The sequence below is a fragment of the Miniopterus natalensis genome, chromosome X, assembly GCF_054644295.1.
Source record: "Miniopterus natalensis isolate mMinNat1 chromosome X, mMinNat1.hap1, whole genome shotgun sequence".
Classification (NCBI taxonomy): Eukaryota; Metazoa; Chordata; class Mammalia; order Chiroptera; family Miniopteridae; genus Miniopterus; species Miniopterus natalensis.
The window spans coordinates 71,453,144-71,473,040 of record NC_142103.1 but is presented as its reverse complement, the minus strand read 5'-3'; the positions used below and the strand labels follow the sequence as shown (position 1 = coordinate 71,473,040).

Below are 19,897 nucleotides of genomic sequence, written 5' to 3'. Positions count from 1 at the left end.
ATAACAATAATCAGAATTTTCTCTGGTAACTTACAGTTCTAGGAAGTGTGAAGTACACTGTCAAGAGCAGGGAGGGAGGTAGGTACTGAGGTACCCTCTCACCTTAGTGAGGACATGGTAGATATATGGGTACATAAGACCTCTTCGGTGTCTATGTTCAGCAACCCGCAAGACTTCTGGAGCTACTGGAGGTAAGGGCGGAATGGTGATATCCATGTGGTTCCTCGTAGACATAGAAAGCAGAGATGGGATGTGGGGCTCACCATCACCCAGGGTAGCATCTGAAACTCCAGCATCAATAGGCTGTACCCAGGACCCTCTGTTACCATTTGGATCCTCCCATCCAGGCTGCTGCTGAAATGTTTCTGTGACGTGACTAAAAAATTTAGAAAGACAATGTAGAGAGAGAACAGAGGTTGATAAAGATATTCCAACTCAAGATATCTGTTCTGATCTCAAGGAATCTTACAAATCCTCTGGAAGTTAGGACACTGGGTTAGCAATGGACCCGGTATCTTTCAACTCAGTGGCCATCACCACCCTCCTGGCTTCTTTCATCTGACACAAACCAAAGTGATCAAAAGTTGTGGGAATCATTCTGAATCCTTTGCACCACGTAAGATACCATGTTCAGAGTCTGCTTATCTTCTAAAAAAATAATTACAACTAAAACCTCAAAGCAGCCCCGTTCCCCAGGAATAATCTGCTTAGAGGAATAATCTAGAACAAATGAGCTAGTACAAAGTGCCACTATTTTAATCCTCAGAACCCTGTCAGCGTTACTAAGAATATAACTGCCTACTTAACTGTTCCAATACTTCAACTCTATAAATTCTTTTCATTTCTTTTACATTTACTCCACTCTCCTCACAAATTGAGAAATGACAGCCATGACATGTAGCACACCTACACCAGGCCTTCCCTAACCAGCTGCTATGGTGCCTTTTGCCTCCGTGCCTGGTATTCAAAAATTACCACCTGTCTAGGGTCAAAAATAACATCAAGTGGCCAGGCAGAAAGAGAGTTTTCTTACTTTGCTTAAGAACAAACAGCCACAGAGAAAAGCCAGGAACGTACTCTTCCCCACACCCCTGCTCAGGTAGCAATAAAAGAATACAGATGGCCTGGCCCACATGGCTCAGTGGTTGAGCATCGACCTAGGAACCAGGAGGTCACAGTTCGATTCCCAGTCGGGGCACATGCCTGGGTTGTGGGCTCCATCCCCAGTAGGGGTCGCGCAGGAGGCAGCCGATCAATGACTCTCTCACATCATTGATGATTTTATCTCTCTCCTTTCCTCTCTCTGAAATAAATAAATAAATATCTTACTTTAAAAAAAAGAAGAAAAAAAAAGAATGCAGATGCTTCAGAAGTCTGTTTCCTTGGGTACCTATACAGATACTTACTCAGAGCTGACTCCATTTGGCTCATCACCATCAGAGGAAGAAGAATGGGAAGAGTCTGGTCCCAGAGGAGGTGAGGCTTTGGAAGTCAGGTAATTGGAAAACTGTGATGAATCATAAGAGACACCCCAACTGGCAAGGGGGTTGTCTTCCAGGATGGGATTCTCAGAAAAAGCATGGGATTCCCCCAAAGCATGGGGGGGGAAGAGAAGAGAGGAGTTGGGTCCCAATGGGAATGGTGGTGGATATTTCATTTTCTGGGGCACATGGTGAGAAAACTAAAGGATAAAACAGACAGAAAAGCTCTTTAACATTTTACCAGGCTCCAAGATGGTTCCCTCAAAAATTGTGACATAGCAGATGATGCCAGTAGCAAGGATTAATGGGATACAAAGAACCTACTGAGAATAACAAGAAATAATTCTAACAATGATGTATGAACAGAATTCTCCAGAGGCAGGACAATGAACCAACCCATGTCTCCTAGATCCACTCTCCAACATTAGCTAATCTACCTTTGCAATGCCCTAGTGGTTACTGATTTGGGTGTTTTCTTTACATAGTCTGCTAGACTCAAGCTGAGAATGTGACACAGGTATATACAGCCTTGACATTCTGATTACACCAAATGTAACTGAGTTCATGTTACACTGAGTTAAGTTGCTCTTTAACTCAGATTATAAAAGTCAGGAAACCACCTGTGTCTAATGCTAACAAATGGTCTCAGGCCTCTTAAAAGGTACTTACCATTGGCTTCCCAGCAGAAATAGTGCCCATCTGACTTCGTGGAAGGGGAGGATTTCCAAGCCGATTATTACGAAAACCTGAAGCCAAGAGAAAGGGCTATATTTTAGGCAATCTTAATATTTTTACCATGTTACATTCTACTAACCCCATATCACCTGAAAAGTTATTATTAATAAGTAACAATTTATTGAACAGCTATTACGCATCATGCCAGGAATCTTACATGAATTATTTTATCTATAACAACCCTATACAGTAGGTATCATGAGCCACCTTTCATATAAATGTGACTTGCCAAGATCACACAGCTAGTAAACAGCAGAGGTGGAGTTCAAACTCAGGTCTGACACCACAGATAGGGCTATTTTACATATACTAGGCCACAATGGAGGTTAGTACCAGAAGAAGCCCAAGCTGAGAAAATGGCATTGGCCCCCATCTAAAATTTTGAGGTATCGGGGCCCTATCTCATGTCACCCCTCTTATTACATGGAAATCAAAAGGAGAATGTCTAGCAAACAGGAATGACTTCTAGGAGGATGCAATACAAACAAGTGATTCTACTCTGGCCCAGGAGTTTCTGAGGGACTACCTCAGTTTCCTCTATGGACAGAGCAGCTCTGGGTCAGATGGAAGCCTTACCTAGAAAGGAGGAGGAACCCACTGGCAGCGAAGAGATTTTGGTTGTGACTGAATAGTACTCAACTGCTTTCTTGAATCGCTCTATTTTATCTTCTGTCCTGGACTGGATGTTGCAACATCAGATGTTCAGAAGAAGAAACAACACGAGAGTATCTTTTTCACGCAATTTATAATTTGAGAGTCAAAACAGTAGCAGAAATCAAATATTTAAAGAAACCCAAGAGAGCAATTTTTCATGTTGCAGGAAAGATTAGATAAGGAGAAAGCATTATAGAACACAAAATCTGGAAAAAGTTTTTAAATTAAGTTTAAAAATAAATAAAAGTTTAAATTTTGTAGTCTTCTAAAATAGTCACATGATCATTAGCAAAAAACATAAGGATAGGAGGAAAATTACATAGTACCACCACAGACAGATATTTTGGTGTGTTTTCTCCTTCCAGTATTTTTTTAAATAAACTTTTCCCCAGATCTTGGCTATTGTAAATAGCACTGCTATGAACATAGGGGTGCATATATTCTTTCTGATTGGTGTTTCGGGATTCTTAGGTTATATTCCCAAAAGTGGGATTGCTGGGTCAAAAGGCAGTTCCATTTTTAACGTTTTGAGGAACCTCCATACTTTTTTCCATAGTGGCTGCACTAATCTGCATTCACATCAGCAGTGCACAAAGGTTCCCTTTTCTCCACACCCTCACCAGCACTTGTTGTTTGTTGATTATTGATGTAGCCATTCTGGCAGGTGTGACATGATATTTCATTGTGGTTTTAATTTGCATCTCTCTGATTAGTGATGTTGAGCATTTTTTCATATATCTATTGGCCATCTTTATGTCCTCTTTGGACAAAATAGAGCCAGAGGCATGGGTACATGAAACAGACTGACGGAGGTCAGAGGGAGGGGGTTGGGGGGCACCAGATGAAAGAAGGTGAAGAGATTAGCCAAAGAACATATATGCATAGCCTATGAACACAGACAAGTGTGGTGATAGCCAGAGGGAAGGGGGGCTGGGCGGAGGTAGGTAAAGGGGGAGGGAATGGGGGACATCTGTGATAATGTCAACAATAAATTAAAAAGTAAATAAATAAAATTGTTACTTAAAAATAAACTTTTTTGTTGACGTATATAGCTGCACTAGTTTAATACACATATTTTCTATAGTCAATACCTTACTCTATGTACAATTTTGTATCCTTTTATTATAAGATAATTTTCAGTGGCTGCATATTTTATCATTATAAATATCATAAATTATGTATGTACTTCCCTAATGCCTGACATTTAGGTTATTTCTCATGCTTGGCTTTTGTAAGTTATAAAGCAGAGAACCTATCAAATAAGATCTTCTGGATTTCAGATTATGTCCTTAGGAAAATGTCCCCAAAGTAAATTCATTGGTTCAAAAGGTATGAACGTTAAAACCAAAAGCACTTAAACACATATAGAACCACAATGTGACATCACTTATATATCCATAGAATGGCTAAAATTAAAGATTATAAATATCAGCACTGGTAAGGATATGGAGTAACTGAACTTCCAGTAAACTGCTAGTGGGCATATACTGGAACAGCTTGGGAAACAGTTTGGCAGTTCCTTATAAAGTTAAACACATATTTACCACATGGCACAGTAATCCTACTAAGTAATTTACCCAGGAGAAATGAGTACATTTGTCCACCAAAAAATATGAATAAGCTAACAACAGTTTTATTCATAATAGCCCTAAACTGGAAATAACATAAATGCGTATCAACAGAAGAATGGGTAAACTGTGGTATAGTCATAAAATGGAACACTATATAGTAATTAAAAAGAGCCAAGTGCTGATACCTGCAATGCTATGGATAAATCTCAAAGACACACTGAGTGAAAGAAGACAGACACAAAAGAGTACATATAAAGTTCAAGTAGAAGCAAAACTAATCTATGGCAATGGAAGTAAAATTGCTGTTTACCTCTGTGGGGTTGGGACTGACTGAGAAGGGGATTTTCCTTATCAAGCCTTTTCTAATATAATTTAAAAATCCCCTTAACATAATCTTATGATTCATATTTCATCAAATAAAACATAAGATATTAAAGTCATTTCTAAGTTCTCATTATAAATAATGCTCTGATATATTAACATAAATTTCCTGGGTTATTTCATAGGGCAAATTCTTAGAAGTAGAACTACTCGGTCAAAGGATATGGTCATTTTCATAGACTCCTGACACATGACACTAAATCTCTTTCCAGAATAGATGTCACAAGGTATAGTCTCATCATCAATGCATGAGAGTGCCCAATTCGCCATGTAGCCCCAAGTGTTGAGTATTTTCTACAAAAAAAACCATCTACTAACTATAACAATCATGTGTTTCTTCTAGAAAAATTAAAATACATAATAAAAAAGGAAAACTTAAAATATTTATCTTATCTCTCAGAGTCTGTAATTATTAACACCCCAGGATCTAGACAGCATTCCAGATCTTTTTTATGTGCATGCATGCAGGCACACAAACACAGAAATCAAGAAATCAAGATCTCCAGGTCCTCCAGCCTCACCTAAAAACAAAATCACTGTTTTCTAAAAAAATTAGACTCAATATAATTGTTTGAAAAAGGGGTTCAATGTCTAAAGAATGTTTGCGAAGTACACTGACTTACAGAATATCTACATGGTTGAATAACGTTCTGTTGCATGAAGGTTTCATTATTTATGTACTCATTATTTCATTAGTATATTCAATAATACATGTAATAATTGAAAACAATAAACAATTTCCTAGAAGATAAAAGCTCTACAGAGTCTTCCCTAATAACGTGCTCGCTTCGGCAGCACATATACTAAAATTAGAGTCTTCCCTAGTATCTACCTCTGCACTCACTCCTCTCCCCAGAAGTGACCATAGTTACCAGTTTGGTGTATGACCTGTCATAACTTTTGCTGTATGTACACCAATAGTTTTTTTTTTCTTTCACATAAATGAAATCCTATCATGTTTTTAACCTGCTTCTTATACTTAACAATATGACTTGTAAATTACTGTCAGTGAGTACAGGTCTATGATGCAATCCCTTGAAATACAAAGTATGCATACTTCTCTCAATGTATCACTCTGTTCTGCGTCCTGACAAATATTTACTCTTCCTTCAACGGGCACCACTTGTATGACACCTTTCTTTCCCGTGAAACCTTCATTATGGTTTTTCTTTGTTGTGCTTATTTGTTTCTGCCTCCCAATTTAACTTCAAGTTCTGTGAGGACAAAGAATGATGTATTGCCCGGCCTGGCGTGGCTCAGTGGTTGAGCATCGACCTAGGATCCTAGAGATCGCAGTTCGATTCCTGGTCAGGGCATGTGCCGGGATTGCGGGCTCGATCCCCAGGCCAGGGATGTGCAGGAGGCAGCCGATCAATGACTCGCTCATCATTGATGTTTCTCTCTCTCTCCCTCTCCCTTCCTCTCTCTGAAATCAATAAAGATATATTTTTTTTTAAATGATGTATTCACATTTATATCCTAGTGTCTAGCATGGGACCTTGTCTACATAGGTTCATTTAGTATTTGATATATGACTGTATTTAATGAAGTCCTACCCTTTTCTTTTATAGATTCACAAAGGTGATGTGTATGAAAATGATACAACAATGAAAAGTGGTTAAGGCACAATATTAAGTGAAAACAAGCAGGCTAAAATTTTTTACACTGACATGACTACCACAGCACATCAAAACACACGTATAAAGGAGATAGGAAATACTATAAACAATTTAGGATGGAATTAGGAGCAAAGTCTCTATTTTAATTTTGTGGGGTTTTTTTAATTAAAAAGGGACAACAGTGTGGTGATTGCTGGGGGGAGAAGGGTGTGGGGAGGTGGAACAGGATACAGAGGGATAAACGGTGATGGAAGGAGACTTGACTTGGGGTGCTGGACACACAATACAGTGTACAGATGATGTGTTGTAGAATTATGCATCTGAAACCTGTATAATTTTGTTAACCGGTGTCATCCCAATTAAAAAACGTTTATGGCCTTAAAAATAAAAGGGGATCTTTGTTATTGAGAATAGTCATTATCCAAGTTCCAAAATTCATGAAGCTACAAATGGAAGCAAAAGCTATAACATTAAAAATATTCAACTGAGCAATTATAAAATTTTCCCTCCATCTGCACACAATGGAATATTATTCAGCCTTCAAAAGGAAGGAACTTCGGACATATGCCACAACATAGATGAACCTTGAGGACATTATGCTAAGTGAAATGAGCTAGTTGCAAAAAGACAAATACTGTATCATTCCACTTACATGAGGAACCTAAAGTAGTCAAAATCTTAGAGAGAAAATTGAATGGTGGTTGCAAGGGGCTGTGCGGGAGGGTAAAATTGGGACTAATTTAATGGGCATAGAGTTTCAGTTTCACAAGATAAAAAGAGTTATGGAGATGGGAGATGGTGGTGGTTGTAAAACATTAGGAATGTATTCAATACCACTGAACTGTACACAAAATGGTTACAATGGTAAATTTTACGTTATGTGTACTTTACAATAAAAAAAATTGGAAGGAAAATTTATTCTCCATCTAAACAGTATCCCCTACTTAACACTAGCATTTATCCCTATCCAACATGTTAATTTCTTTCTCTGTGGGTCGATCTCTTCCTAATTATGTGATATAAACAGCTGAAAGTATAATGCCAAGCAACAAAGTGAATGAACAAATCTGTCATAAAAGTCAGGATTTCCCAAAGTCAAGGAAATTAATGGAGTGCTGCTCATCTGCTAGAAGTCACCAACAATGAGGATCTGCTTCAGTTAGTGTTCAACGGTGGTGGAAGGGTAGAGAATTATGAAAGATGACGGCAGGAAAGGCACTTGAAAAGAGAATGATTTGAATATCAAAAGATGTAAGCCCTGTGGGAAAATAAAGCCCAAGTACCCATTTTATTAAAAAACCAACCCTCTTTATGATGGTGCTAGAAAGTTAAATGTCAAGTAACGGATATAACAAAATTTTGTTAGGAAAACTTATGCCTCCAATACCAAACACAGATGTCATTCTCTATTCATTTAAAGAAATCCATAGAGAGGTTTCTGCCCTGGGTAAGACAGAGTAAGCATACTCCACTTGTTCCCACTAAAAGTAGTTACAAAAACCAGGAACACCTACTTGAAGGCTGAAAAGTGAACAGTGGCAGGAGGACTAGGGAAGAAGACCAGAATTCAAAGTACCACCAAACCAAGGATGAGTTGAGCATTTCTTTTTCCTCTAGTATCCCCTGGTATGGACACACCACAGCATGAAATCTGGAAGCATCCGTGGATGTAGACAGAGAGAGCTCCAGGAGAAACTCTAGTCTAGTTTGGGCTTGAAGAGTGGGAGAGGGGCTTCCAAAAACTCAAGGAAGTACATAGACATACCCTGTTTTTCTTTCCTTTTCTTTTTTCTGTTCTCATGTGTGCCAGCCCAAAGCAAACTTGTGGTGGCAGAAGTGGCAATAGGGGAATACAGAAAACTAACACTGAATGACAGGAACCTTCCTCTCCAATCAGAGAAGCAGTAGTCTGAATAGGTGGAGCGAGCTTTCGATGCTTTCTCTCTCTCTGTTCTCCTGTTACTTAGCCCCAGACACTGAAAAATGTTGTTCCAATGAACCATGAAGCACTGAAGAAATCGCAGACAAGGGGCAGCACACACATGGATTTGACGTTAAACAGCAGAGCACAGACTCTGAGAACTGAAGAGATAAGCCATAGCCCAAGTCCCAGACTGGCCCCTGGGTGGCATATACACAGGACCGGATCCAAATAGGTTTGCAAAAGACTTGAAAATCGCACTGACATTGAAACCACAGCCCACAAAAGGAAGGTGAGAACTTGCGATCTGAACCTAAATGGGTCGATTGCCTCTTAAAACAAAACTATCAACATTCCCCATTATATTGACACAAGACCAAGAATCTCGTAACCTAATGCTCAAAATGTCCAAGATCCAATCCAAAAGTACATGGCCTGGGGAGAACCAGGAAAATCTTACCTTGCGTTAAAAATTCAATTAATAGCCCTAGCCGGTTTGGCTCAGTGGTTAGAGCACTGGCCTGCAGACTGAAAGGTCCTGGGTTCCATTCCGGCCAAGAGTACGTCTCTCCGTTGCAGGCTTGATCCCCGGCCCCGGTCCGGGCGCATGTGGGAGGCAACCAATCGATGTGTCTCTCTCACATTGATGTTTCTCTCTCTTTCTCTTTCTCTCTCTCTCCCCCTTCCTCTCTCTGAAAAGCAACAGAAAAAATATCCTCAGGTAAGGATTAAAAAAAAAAATTCAATTAATAGATGCCAATGCTGACATGACACACATGTTGGAATTATCTGACAATGACTTTAAAGCAGCTTTATAAAAATGCTTGAAAGTAAAGGGAACACTTTTGAAACAAACAGAAAGATAGAAAGTCTCCACAAAGAACATAAAGAAAAACCAAATGGAAATTTTAAAACTAAAAAATACGATAGCCAAAATTTTAAAACTGAGAGAAAAATAATTTTTAAAAATCCACAGTGCCTCAGGGATCTATGGGACAATACCAAAAGGTCTAACATTGGTGCAGCTGTAGTCATGGAAGGAAAGGAGAATGTGGAACAGAAAAGCCATTTGAAGAACTAACAGCTGAAAATTTCTCAAATTTAGTGAAAGACAAACTTAGATATTCAAGAAGCTCAGCAAACTCTAAAAAGGATAAATTTAAAGAAATACAGGCCAGATGCATCACTGGCAAATTCTACTAAACAATTAAAGAAGAAACAACACTAATTCTACATAATCTCCTCCCAAAAATAGAACAGGAACACTTGCCAACCAGACCAAGACAGACCTATATCCCTTATGAAAATAAATGCAAAAGTACTCAATAAAATACTAGGAATTGAAATCCAAAAATATAAAAAAGGAATAATATACTATGACTACATTCTGGGAATGTAAGAATGGTTCAATATTCAAAAATCAGCAGGTGGGTGGAGGGGGAGAGATTAACCAAAGAATTTATATGCATATGTGTACAACCCAGGGACATGGACAATGGTGGAGAGAGGGACTGGGGAGGGGGAGGGGATAGGGGGGAATGGGTCATTGGGGAGAAAAAGGGACATCTGTAATATTTTAAACAAAAATAAACAAACAAAACAAAACAAAAATATTCAAAAATCAATGGACTAAAAAAGAAAAACCACACATCCTAGCAATAGATGCAGAAAATGCATTTGACAAAATACATCCATCATAATAAAAACTCTCAGTAAACTAGGAATAGCAGAGAACTTCCTCAAGCTGATAATGTGCATCTACAAAACCTATAGCTAATATCATACTCAGTGCTAACTGAATGCTTTCCCTGAAGATCAGGAACAAGACAAGGATATCCTCTCTCAGCACCGCTATTCAACGCCATTTGGAAATCCTAGATAGAGTAGTAAGCCAAGAAAAAAAAAGCATACAGACTGGAAAAGAAAGAAAACTGTCCCTACTTACAACATAATCACCTACACAGAAAATACTAAGAAAATCTACCAAAAAACTCCTGAGTTTAGAAAGGTTGCAGGATATAAGGCAAATAGACAAAAATCAATCATATTCCTCTATCTAGCAATGAACAATTAGAAAGTGAAATGAAGAAAACAATATTCTTTAAAATATGTGCCTCAAATATTAAATATTTAAGTATAAATATAAAAAAGACATGCATAGGACTAAAACCTATAAAACGCTGATTAAAGAAATCAAGGATCACCTAAATAAATGGAGAGGCATACTGTATTCAGTATTTGAAGATTCACCAAATTCATCTGTATAGTTAAAGAAACTCCAATTAAAATCGCAGCAGGAGCTCTTGCCAGTGTGGCTCAGTTGGTTAAAGTCGTGGGTTCGATTTCTGGTCAGGGCACATACTCAGGTTGTGGGTTTGATCCCCAGTCAGGGCGCATACAAGAGGCAGGCAAACAATGTTTCTCTTCTCCCTCCCCACCCCTTCCTATCTCTCTAGAATCAAAGAAAAACATATCCTCAGGGAAGGATTAAAAAAAATAATAACAATAAAAGAATAAAATAAAATCCCAGCAGTATATTTTTGTAGATATAGACAAGATTTTTCTAAATGTATATGGAATGGCAAAGAAACTAGAATAGACAAAGTATTTTGAAAAAGAAGAATAAAATTAGAGGAATCACTGCCAAATTTTAAGATTTACCATAAGTTACAGTACTCAAGACTATGTGCTATTTGCAAAGGGATAGACACATAGGTTAACTGAACAGAACAGAGTACAGAAATAGATCCACACAAATATGGACAATTGATTTCTGACAAAGGCAATTCAATGGAGAAAAGACAGCCTTTTCAACAAACTGTGTTGAGACAATTGGACAGCCATAAGCAAAACCAAAACAAAACACCTCGCACTTTATAAAAAAATGAACTCAAAACAGATGATTTGTTCTAAATGTAAAACTATAATTTTTAGAAGAAAACGGGAGAATTTGTAATGCCTACAGTTACACAAAGAGTTCTTAGACATGACACCAAAAGCATGATCCATAAAAGATAAATATTGATAAAAATAAAAACTTTTGTTTTGCAAAAGACACTGCTAAAAGAAAGTAAAGACAGGTGCTCCATTCTTTGTGCTCAGGTAAGGAGGAGCCAGGCAAGGTCTCGAGCAGGCAACGCTGGAAAAATATTGCTTCAATGGGCCACATGGTGCAGGGGGGCATTTGTTACAGTGATGCTGAAGAGTGGGGAAGAAGGGAGCGGTGGCAGAAGACAAGAAAGAACCCAAGTCTGTGCCAGAGGGGTCAAGAAGAGTAAGTAGGGAGCAGGAGCAAAGAAAAATGAAAAAGAGGCATCAGGAGTGGGGCCAGTCCTGTATGAGGATGCCGCCCAGATTAAAAAACTTCGCCCAGGTCGGCTGGGCATGGCTCAGCGGTTGAGCATCGACCTAGGATCCAGGCGATTGGGGTTCGATTCCTGGTCAGGGCACATGCCCGGGTTGCGGGCTCGATCAGTGACTCTCTCATCATTGATGTTTCTCTCTCTCTCTCTCTCTCCCTCTCCTGTCTTCTCTCTGAAATCAATAAAGATATATTTAAAAATTAAAAAAAGAAAAAGAAAACTTCGCCCAGTGGCAAATCAGGCACACATAATATCTGCTCCTGGAATGTGGATGGGTGTTAAGCCTGGATTAAGGAGAAAGGTTTAGATTGGATAAAGGAAGAAGCCCCAGATATCCTGTGCCTGCAGGAGACCAAATGCTCAGAGAATAAACTACCAGCTGAACTTCAAGAGCTGCCTGGACTAGCCCATCAGTACTGGTCAGCTCCTTCAGCCAAGGAAGGATTCAGTGGCGTGGGCCTACTCTCCAGCCAATGCCCACTCAAAGTTTCCCACGGCATTGGCGGAATTTGACGCATTTGTGCTGGTAACAGACTATGTACCTAATGCAGGCTAAGGTCTGGTGCGCCTGGAGTACCAATGGCCCTGGGATGAAGCCTTTCAAAAGTTCCTGAAGGGCTTGGCTTCCTGCAAGCTCCTTGTGCTATATGAGAACCTCAATGTGGCTCATGAAGAAACTGACGTTTGCAACCCCAAGGGAAACAAAAAGAATGCTGGCTTCATTCCGAAAGAGTAGCAAAATTATGGGGAATTGTAGCAGGCTGTGCCACTGGCTGGCAATTTCTGGCACCTCCATCCCAACAAAGCCTGTATCTATACTTTCTGGACCTACATGATGAATGCTCAATTCGAAAATGCTGGTTGTTGCCTTAATTACTTTTGGGTGTCACTCTGTTACCTGCATTGTGTGACAGCAAGACCCATTCCAAGGCCCTGGGCAGTGACTACTATCCTATCACCCTATACCTAGCACTGTGATACCTCCTCCAAATAACTTTGATCCTGGGGAATAAGCCCCCCAAACTAGTTAATACTCCTTTGCTCTCTAGAGAATTCTGCACTGTATTTTCCTTCTAAAAATATGAATCCTTCAGCCAGGCTCCTAGTGACAGATGGGTTTCCTTTAAGCCCAAGGTTTTCTTTGTGTGTGTGTGTGGGGGGGGCTGCTTCTTCTTTTTTTTTAACATTAAACAAAAGTAGGCCCTGGCCAGGTAGGTCAGTTGATTAGAGCATTGTGCAGATATACCAAGGTTGCGGGTTTGATCCCTAGTCAGGGCACGTACAAGAAGCAACCAATTAAGGCATAAATAAGTGGAACAATAAACTGATGTTTCTCTTTCTCTCTCAAAAAAATCAATCAATAAATTTTATTTTAAAAAAAAACACAGCAAAACAAAACAAAGAAAAGCTGATGGCTTCCTTTGAACTGTCCACCAGCAAAACAAAACAAACAAAAGCTGATGACTTCCTTTGAATTGTCCATGTGAAAATAAAGAGCCATAGTTTTTTTTAAAAAAGCATGTAAAAACAAACTACAGACTGGGGAAAAATATTTATAAACCAGATATCTGAGAAGGGACTTGTATGCAGAACATATAAAGAACTCTCAAAACTCAACAATAAATAAACAAATGACCCAATTAAAAAATGGGCAAAAGACCATTAATCAACAGACCATTCACCAAAGAGGACATACAGACACCAAATAAACACAAGAAAAAAATTGTTGATCATTAGTCATTTGAGAAATGCAAATTAAAATTATGATGGGCTACCACAACACATCTATCAGAATGCCTATAAAAAATACTGACAGCCCTGGCCGGTTTGGCTCAGTGATTAGAGCATCAGCCTGAAGAGTCAAGTCCAGCCAAGGACACAAAACTCTGATGTTCAATCCCTGGCCCCGGTTGGGGCGCATGCAGGAGGCAACCAATCAATGTGTCTCTCTCACATGTCTCTCTTTCGTTCTCTCCTCCCACCTTCCACTCTCTCTGAAAAGCAATGGAAAAATATCCTCCGGTGAGGATTAAAAAAAAAATACCGACAATAATATGTGCTGATGAGGAATGAAACAGCCACTCTGGAAAATGGTTTGGTAGAGTCTTACAAAGTTAAACATACACTTACCATATGACCCAGAAATCCCATTCCTAGGTATTTACATTAGAAAAATGAAATCTTACGTTCATACAAAAACCTACACAAATGTTTACAGCAGCTCTACCAAAAATTGGAAACAACTCAAATATCCTCTAGGAATGAATGCATAAACAAACGGTGGTATACCCACACAATGTATACTACTTGGCAGTAAAAATGAATAAATTATTGCTGGATGCAACATGCAACAACTTGAAGACTGTCAAAGACATTATGTTGAGTGAAAAATGCCATTCTCAAAAGATTACATAGTGTATGATGCCAGTCAAACGCTGTTCTCTAAAAGATATAACTATAGCGACAGAGAATAGACTGGCAGTTGCCAGGAGTTAGGGATAAGTTTGGGTGTAACTACAAAGGGATAACATGAGAGACTTTGGAGTGGTTCAACTGCTCTGACCCTACCTGCAATGGTGATTACAGAAATTTATATGTGTTAAAAATTCAACTGCACACACACATATACAAAAGTCACTTTTACTGTACGTTAACTTAGAAAATAAAGCTGAAAAACCCAGAGAGCAAGTATAAATTAAATTGTTAAAAATAAAAGTAACATATTTTCCTCACTTTTAGTTTCACAAAACAAAATCCTAGTCGAGCTCTTTTTTCACTAACAATGAAATCTCGATTCTTGTTTTATGTGAACCTACTTTAAGAAGCCTTTTTCACCCGGCTGGGCATGGCTCAGCAGTTGAGCATCAATCCAGGATCCAGGAGATCGCAATTCAATTCCTAGTCAGGGCACATGCCCGGGTTGGGGGCTCAATCCCAGTTGGGAGAGTGCAGGAGGCAGCCAATAAATGATGACTCTCTCATCACTGACGTTTCTCTCTCTCTCTCCTTCTCCTTTCCTCTCTCTGAAATCAATAAAGATATATTTAAAAAACAAAAGAAGTGTTTTTCATTATCTTCCACTAAGCAAGATCTCCTTTATATATATATATATTTAAAACATATCTTTATTGATTTCAGAGAGAGGAAAGGAGAGGGAGAGAGAGAGAGAGAAATATCAGTGATGAGAGAGTCATTGATCGGCTGCCTCCTGCATGCCCTGACTGGGGATCGAGCCCAAAACCCGGGCACGTGCCCTGAGCGGGAATCAAACCCCAATCGCCTGGATCCTAGGTTGACGCTCAATCGCTAAGCCACACCCAGCTGGGTAAGACCTCCTTTATATTAAAATATATATTGAAATAAAAAAGAGGGGGAGGAGCCTGGCCGGTGTTGCTCAGTGGTTGAGCGTTGACCAAAGTGTTGAGGGTTCACTTCCTGGTCAGGGCACGTGACTGGCTTGCAGGCTCATCCCAGGTGAGGGATGTGCAGGAGGCAGCTGATTGGTGGATGCTTCTCTCTCATCGATGTTTCTGTCTCTCTATCCCTGTCCCTTTCTCTCTCTCTAAAATCAATAAAAACATATTTTAAAAAAAGAGAAGAATATATGCTAGTGATAATACAGCAAGTTGTTTCTGGGTAATGAGATGTTAAGTGACTTTTTTTCTTTTATTTTCTAAATTTTCCAGAATGAACTTGCATAACTGATAATCAGTGGGGAAAAGGTAAAGAACCCTTTCAATCTAGTCCTAGTAACGTTTCCTCAAGGGAACTCTGGGGCACTGGTCTTTATGCCCAGAGAAGATAGGCGGATAGGAGGAGAGAAGGTATCCAACACAGGAAAGATCACATCCATTGGCGGTACTGGTGAAGGTAAGAAAACTGGCTCTTTTTAGAAAGGAGGAGGCTAGCTCACCTGAGACTGTTTGAAAACATCCTTCCCAACCACATCCAGGTTAGAGGGGTCTTTGATGGCACTAACATACTCAGAAACAGCCTTGATCACCACATCACAAGGAGGAAGAACCAGCTGATGAGCTCGGACCTAGAAGAGTTAATATAAGCAAGGAACACTGGCATTAGACATGGTGACATTAAGAAAACTGGTGAGGTTGGGGTGAGATACAGAACTCAAATTCAGTAAATCCACTGACAGTTAAACTCTTTTATTGAAAAATAGTTTTCATCCTAATTCTCAGTAAAGAACACTTAGAAAAAATTGAGAAGTATTAAAGAAAAGTAAAATATTATCCATAATCCTACTAGAGAGATAACCAGTTTTATGACAGTGCAGTGATTAACCAGTTTTCTTTCATGATACATTTTGGCTGCTTCCAATTTTTTTGCTGTTAAAGGTAGCATTATAATATGTAGACCAACCATGTTTGGAGCCTGATGTGAAGTAACCACAAAAAGGCCTTTTGGAGCCCAGCCGGCGTGGCTTAGTGGTTGAGCATCGACCTATGATCCAGGAGAATGTGGTTTGATTCCCGGTCAGGGCACATGCCTGGGTTGCGAGCTCGATCCCCAGTGTGGGGTATACAGGAAACAGCTGATCAATGACTCTCTCATCATTGATATTTCTATCTCTCTCTCCCTCTCCCTTCCTCTCTCTGAAATAAATAAAGATATATATACACACACATATATATAAAGGCCTTTTTGAGACAATCAGGAAAATCCAAAAATAGACTGGATATTAAGATGATAAAAAGAAATTATCATTTCAATTTTGTGATACAACCACACACAGAAATAAATTGTATTCTACATAAAAGAAAAGAAATTATTAATTTTGTTAGGAGTAATAATGGCATTGTGATTATGTATGAAAATGCCTATATGTTTTAGAGATGCGTATTGAATAATGTGGGAGTGAACTGACTTTAAGTATGGAATTTATTTTATTTTATTTATTTTTTAAATATACCTTTATTGTATTTTAAAATATTTTAGCAACAGCAGCAAAACTCCAGCAAATGTAGCTACATCTTCGTAACTGTTGGAGCTGGAAGATCTTACAATAGTAGCTCACTATGTAATTATATTATTTTCTCTACTTTTGGAATGCTTGAAAAATTTTAAAACAAAGGCTTTTTTTAATACTGTGATAAAATATAGGTACGATTTGTTGTCCACTTTCCAATTATTTAATTATAAGCTTCCTAAAATGGTAATTACTGAGTCAAAGGCTATAAACTTCTTAAAGGCTTTTTATATAAATGGTTTAGGCAAAAAGCTGTAGCATTCATTCCTTCTACAAATATTTACTGCCTACTGTGTGCTAGGTACTGTTTTAAGCACCAGGGATATAGCCTAGATAAACGCGGATCCCTGCCCTCATGGAAGTTTACCTTCCATTGTTGGGATGGGTGAAGGGAATCAAAGAAAGAGAATAAATAAGTAAAATGTAGTGTGTTTGATGTAGATAAGTGTTATGAAGAAAATCTAAGCTGAGAAGGGGCTAAGGAATGCAACTGAGTGTATATGTGTGTATGTGTGTACACAATTTTAAATTGGGTGGTGACTGAGAAAATAACATTTGAGAAAATCTATGGAAGTGAAGAAACAGCTGCGTGGGAAGAAAAAGTCTTCCAAGCAGAGGCGATGCTAAGTGCAAAGGTTCAAAGAGCAGAAAAGGGAAGGCGAGATCAGAGCTGCAACGGGGTCCGATAGTACAAGGCTTTGTAGGCTATGGTAAAGATTGGGTAAATGATATAAAGAACCACTGGAGAATTTCGAATAGAGAAGTGATATGATCAGAGCTAGTTTTTAAGGGGATCACTTTGGCAGTTGTATTGAAAATAGATTTGGGGGAAGGGGGTGACAGGAAAGAGTGTAAGCAGAAGACCAACAGTTAGTAAACTATTATAGTAATCCAGGCAAGAAAGAATGGTGGATTGACCAGGGTAGTAGCAGGGAAAACTGGTAGTATTTGCTGACAGAGGAGATGTGGGGTGTGAGAAAAAGAGAAAAGTCAAGGATGGCCCCAAGATTTCTTTATCCTGAGCAACTGGAAGGATGAGGTTGCCATTCATGAAAATGGGGAAGGCTATGGAGTGACAGCTTTAGGGGAAAGATCAGGAGTTTCCACTTGAACGTATTTCTTTGAAATATTCAGTAGGTCATATTAGACTCTCGACTTCAAGGGAAACTCAAAGCTGGAGACATATGTTTAGGATTCATCACTGGATAGATGGTATCTAAAGTCATGAGACTAGATGAAATCAATCACTAAGGCAGTGTCTGTAGACAGAAAAGAGAAGGGACCAAGGACAGGACTCTGAGACATCCCAAAGTTAAGAAGTAGAGAAGAAGACAAGGAAATAGCAAAGGAGACAGAAGCAACAGCCAGTGAAGGAGAAAGGAACCAGAAGAGAGTGGTGTCCTTAAAACCAAGTGAAAAACATTCTAGCCCTAGCCGGTTTTGCTCAGTGGTTAGAGCGCTGGCCTGAGGACTGGAGGGTCCTAGGTTCAATTTTGGCCAAGGGCACGTACCTCGGTTGCAGGCTCAATCCCTGGCCCCAGTTGGGGTGCGTGCGGGAGGCAACCAGTCGATGTGTCTCTCTCACATCAATGTTTCTCTCCCCCGCTTCCACTCTCTCTGAAAAGCAATAGAAAAATATCCTTGCGTGAGGATTAAAAAAACACACAAAAACCCCACATTCTATGGAAGAGGGAGTGAGCAACTGGGTCATATGCTGCTGATTTGGTCAAGTAAGACAAAAACTGAGAGCTGGCCATTGGATTGATTAACATCAATGTCATTGGTGACTTTGTCAAGAGCAATTTCAGCAAAGCAGAACAATGAAGAGAACAAGGAAAAGGGACAGTAAACAGTTAAACTCTCAAGAATTTAGATAACTCTCAAGAGTTTGATAGCCCTAGCCAGTGTGGCTCCGCTGGTTGGAGCGTCCTCCTGTACACCAAAGGGTGGTGGCAGGTTCAATTCTCGGTCATGGCACATACCCAGGTTGCGGATTCGATCCCCGGTCAGGGCGCGTGCAGGACACAACTGATCAATGTTTCTCTCTCACATCAATGTTTCTCTCTCTCTCTTCCCCTCTCTCTAAAAAAAATCAATAGAGGTATTCTTTAAAAAAAAAAAGAAGAGTTTGATATAAGGGAAGAAATATGGAGCAGTAGCTTGGGTGAAGGGAATGAGGTCAAGAGCAGGTTTTGTTTTATTTTTAAGATGGGTGCATACTTATACATCTGATGGGAAAGAGCCAATGAAGACAGGGAAATCAATGCAGGAGAAAGAGTGGGCAATTGATGAAGTGATGCCCTTAAGTTAGCTAGAGGGGATGGGATCTAGTATAAGAGTGGAGGGGTTGGCCTTAGATAGGAACATGGACAGGCGATCCACAGTTAACAGGAGGCAGGCAGAGCATTTGGGCACAGGAGGCAGATGCACGCAAGAGAGAAGATGAAAGGGTGGGAGCTGGTGGAAGTTCTCTTCGAACTGCTTCAATTTTCTCAGTGAAATAGGAAGCCAGGAGGTCATGAGCTGAAGTGAGCAAGGAGGAGGGAGCATTAGAGACCCAAGAAGAGAGGGAAAGGTGTGAAATAGTTGTCTAGGAGAGTAAAAGAACTAGAGAAATATAATACAATCACCAATTTACACTATCACCACAAGTGTATGAAAAGTATCAGTCTCACCATTGCCTTGAAAGAAACAGGTACATTAATTTTGCAATATTTACTCAACTGTTAGGTTAAAAAATCACACTGTCCCTTTAATTTGCATGTCTGATCATTTGTGAGGTTCAACATTTAGTCACACTATTGGCCACTGTATTTCTTCTTTTGTGAATTGTCAGTTTCTGTCCTTTATCCATTGGTTCATTTATTGGGATATTAGTATCTTTCTTCATAGGTTTGTACAAATCCTTAAGATATTAAGGATGTGAGATAATAGAAAATATATATTGGTTGTTGCCTCCGGTTCCTGGGACAGAGCTTCTGAAACCGTTAAAATCTCGTAAGTGGTAAGAGCACTAGGAGCATCTCTTGTCCTATTGAGGTGATTCTGGGTGGGCTCCTGGATCAGGACTGGCCACTGGAAACACCAAGCCATGCTCAGAAGCTTGGAACTTTCAGCCCTCCTCCCATTCTCTTGAGAAGGGAGAAGGGCTGAAAATGGAGTTCATGGTCAATCATGCCTACATGATGA

At 39.5% G+C, this 19,897-nt stretch overlaps 1 protein-coding gene and 1 pseudogene across 2 annotated transcripts in view; one reads left to right on the top strand and one right to left on the bottom strand.

The window, feature by feature from the left end:
- The window catches only part of FAM120C (family with sequence similarity 120 member C), an 88,417-nt gene that overhangs the window by 38,699 nt on the left and 29,821 nt on the right, over positions 1-19,897 (bottom strand). For both annotated transcript variants that reach the window (XM_016215178.2, XM_087829478.1), the window contains exons 4-8: positions 15,638-15,766; positions 2,793-2,895; positions 2,151-2,227; positions 1,407-1,681; positions 103-376 (exon numbers count right to left, since the gene is read on the bottom strand). In XM_016215178.2, coding sequence (XP_016070664.2) covers positions 103-376; positions 1,407-1,681; positions 2,151-2,227; positions 2,793-2,895; positions 15,638-15,766 — 858 coding nt within the window. The remainder of the gene's footprint in view (positions 1-102; positions 377-1,406; positions 1,682-2,150; positions 2,228-2,792; positions 2,896-15,637; positions 15,767-19,897) is intronic.
- LOC107538824 (DNA repair nuclease/redox regulator APEX1 pseudogene) lies at positions 9,764-12,702 on the top strand (annotated as a pseudogene).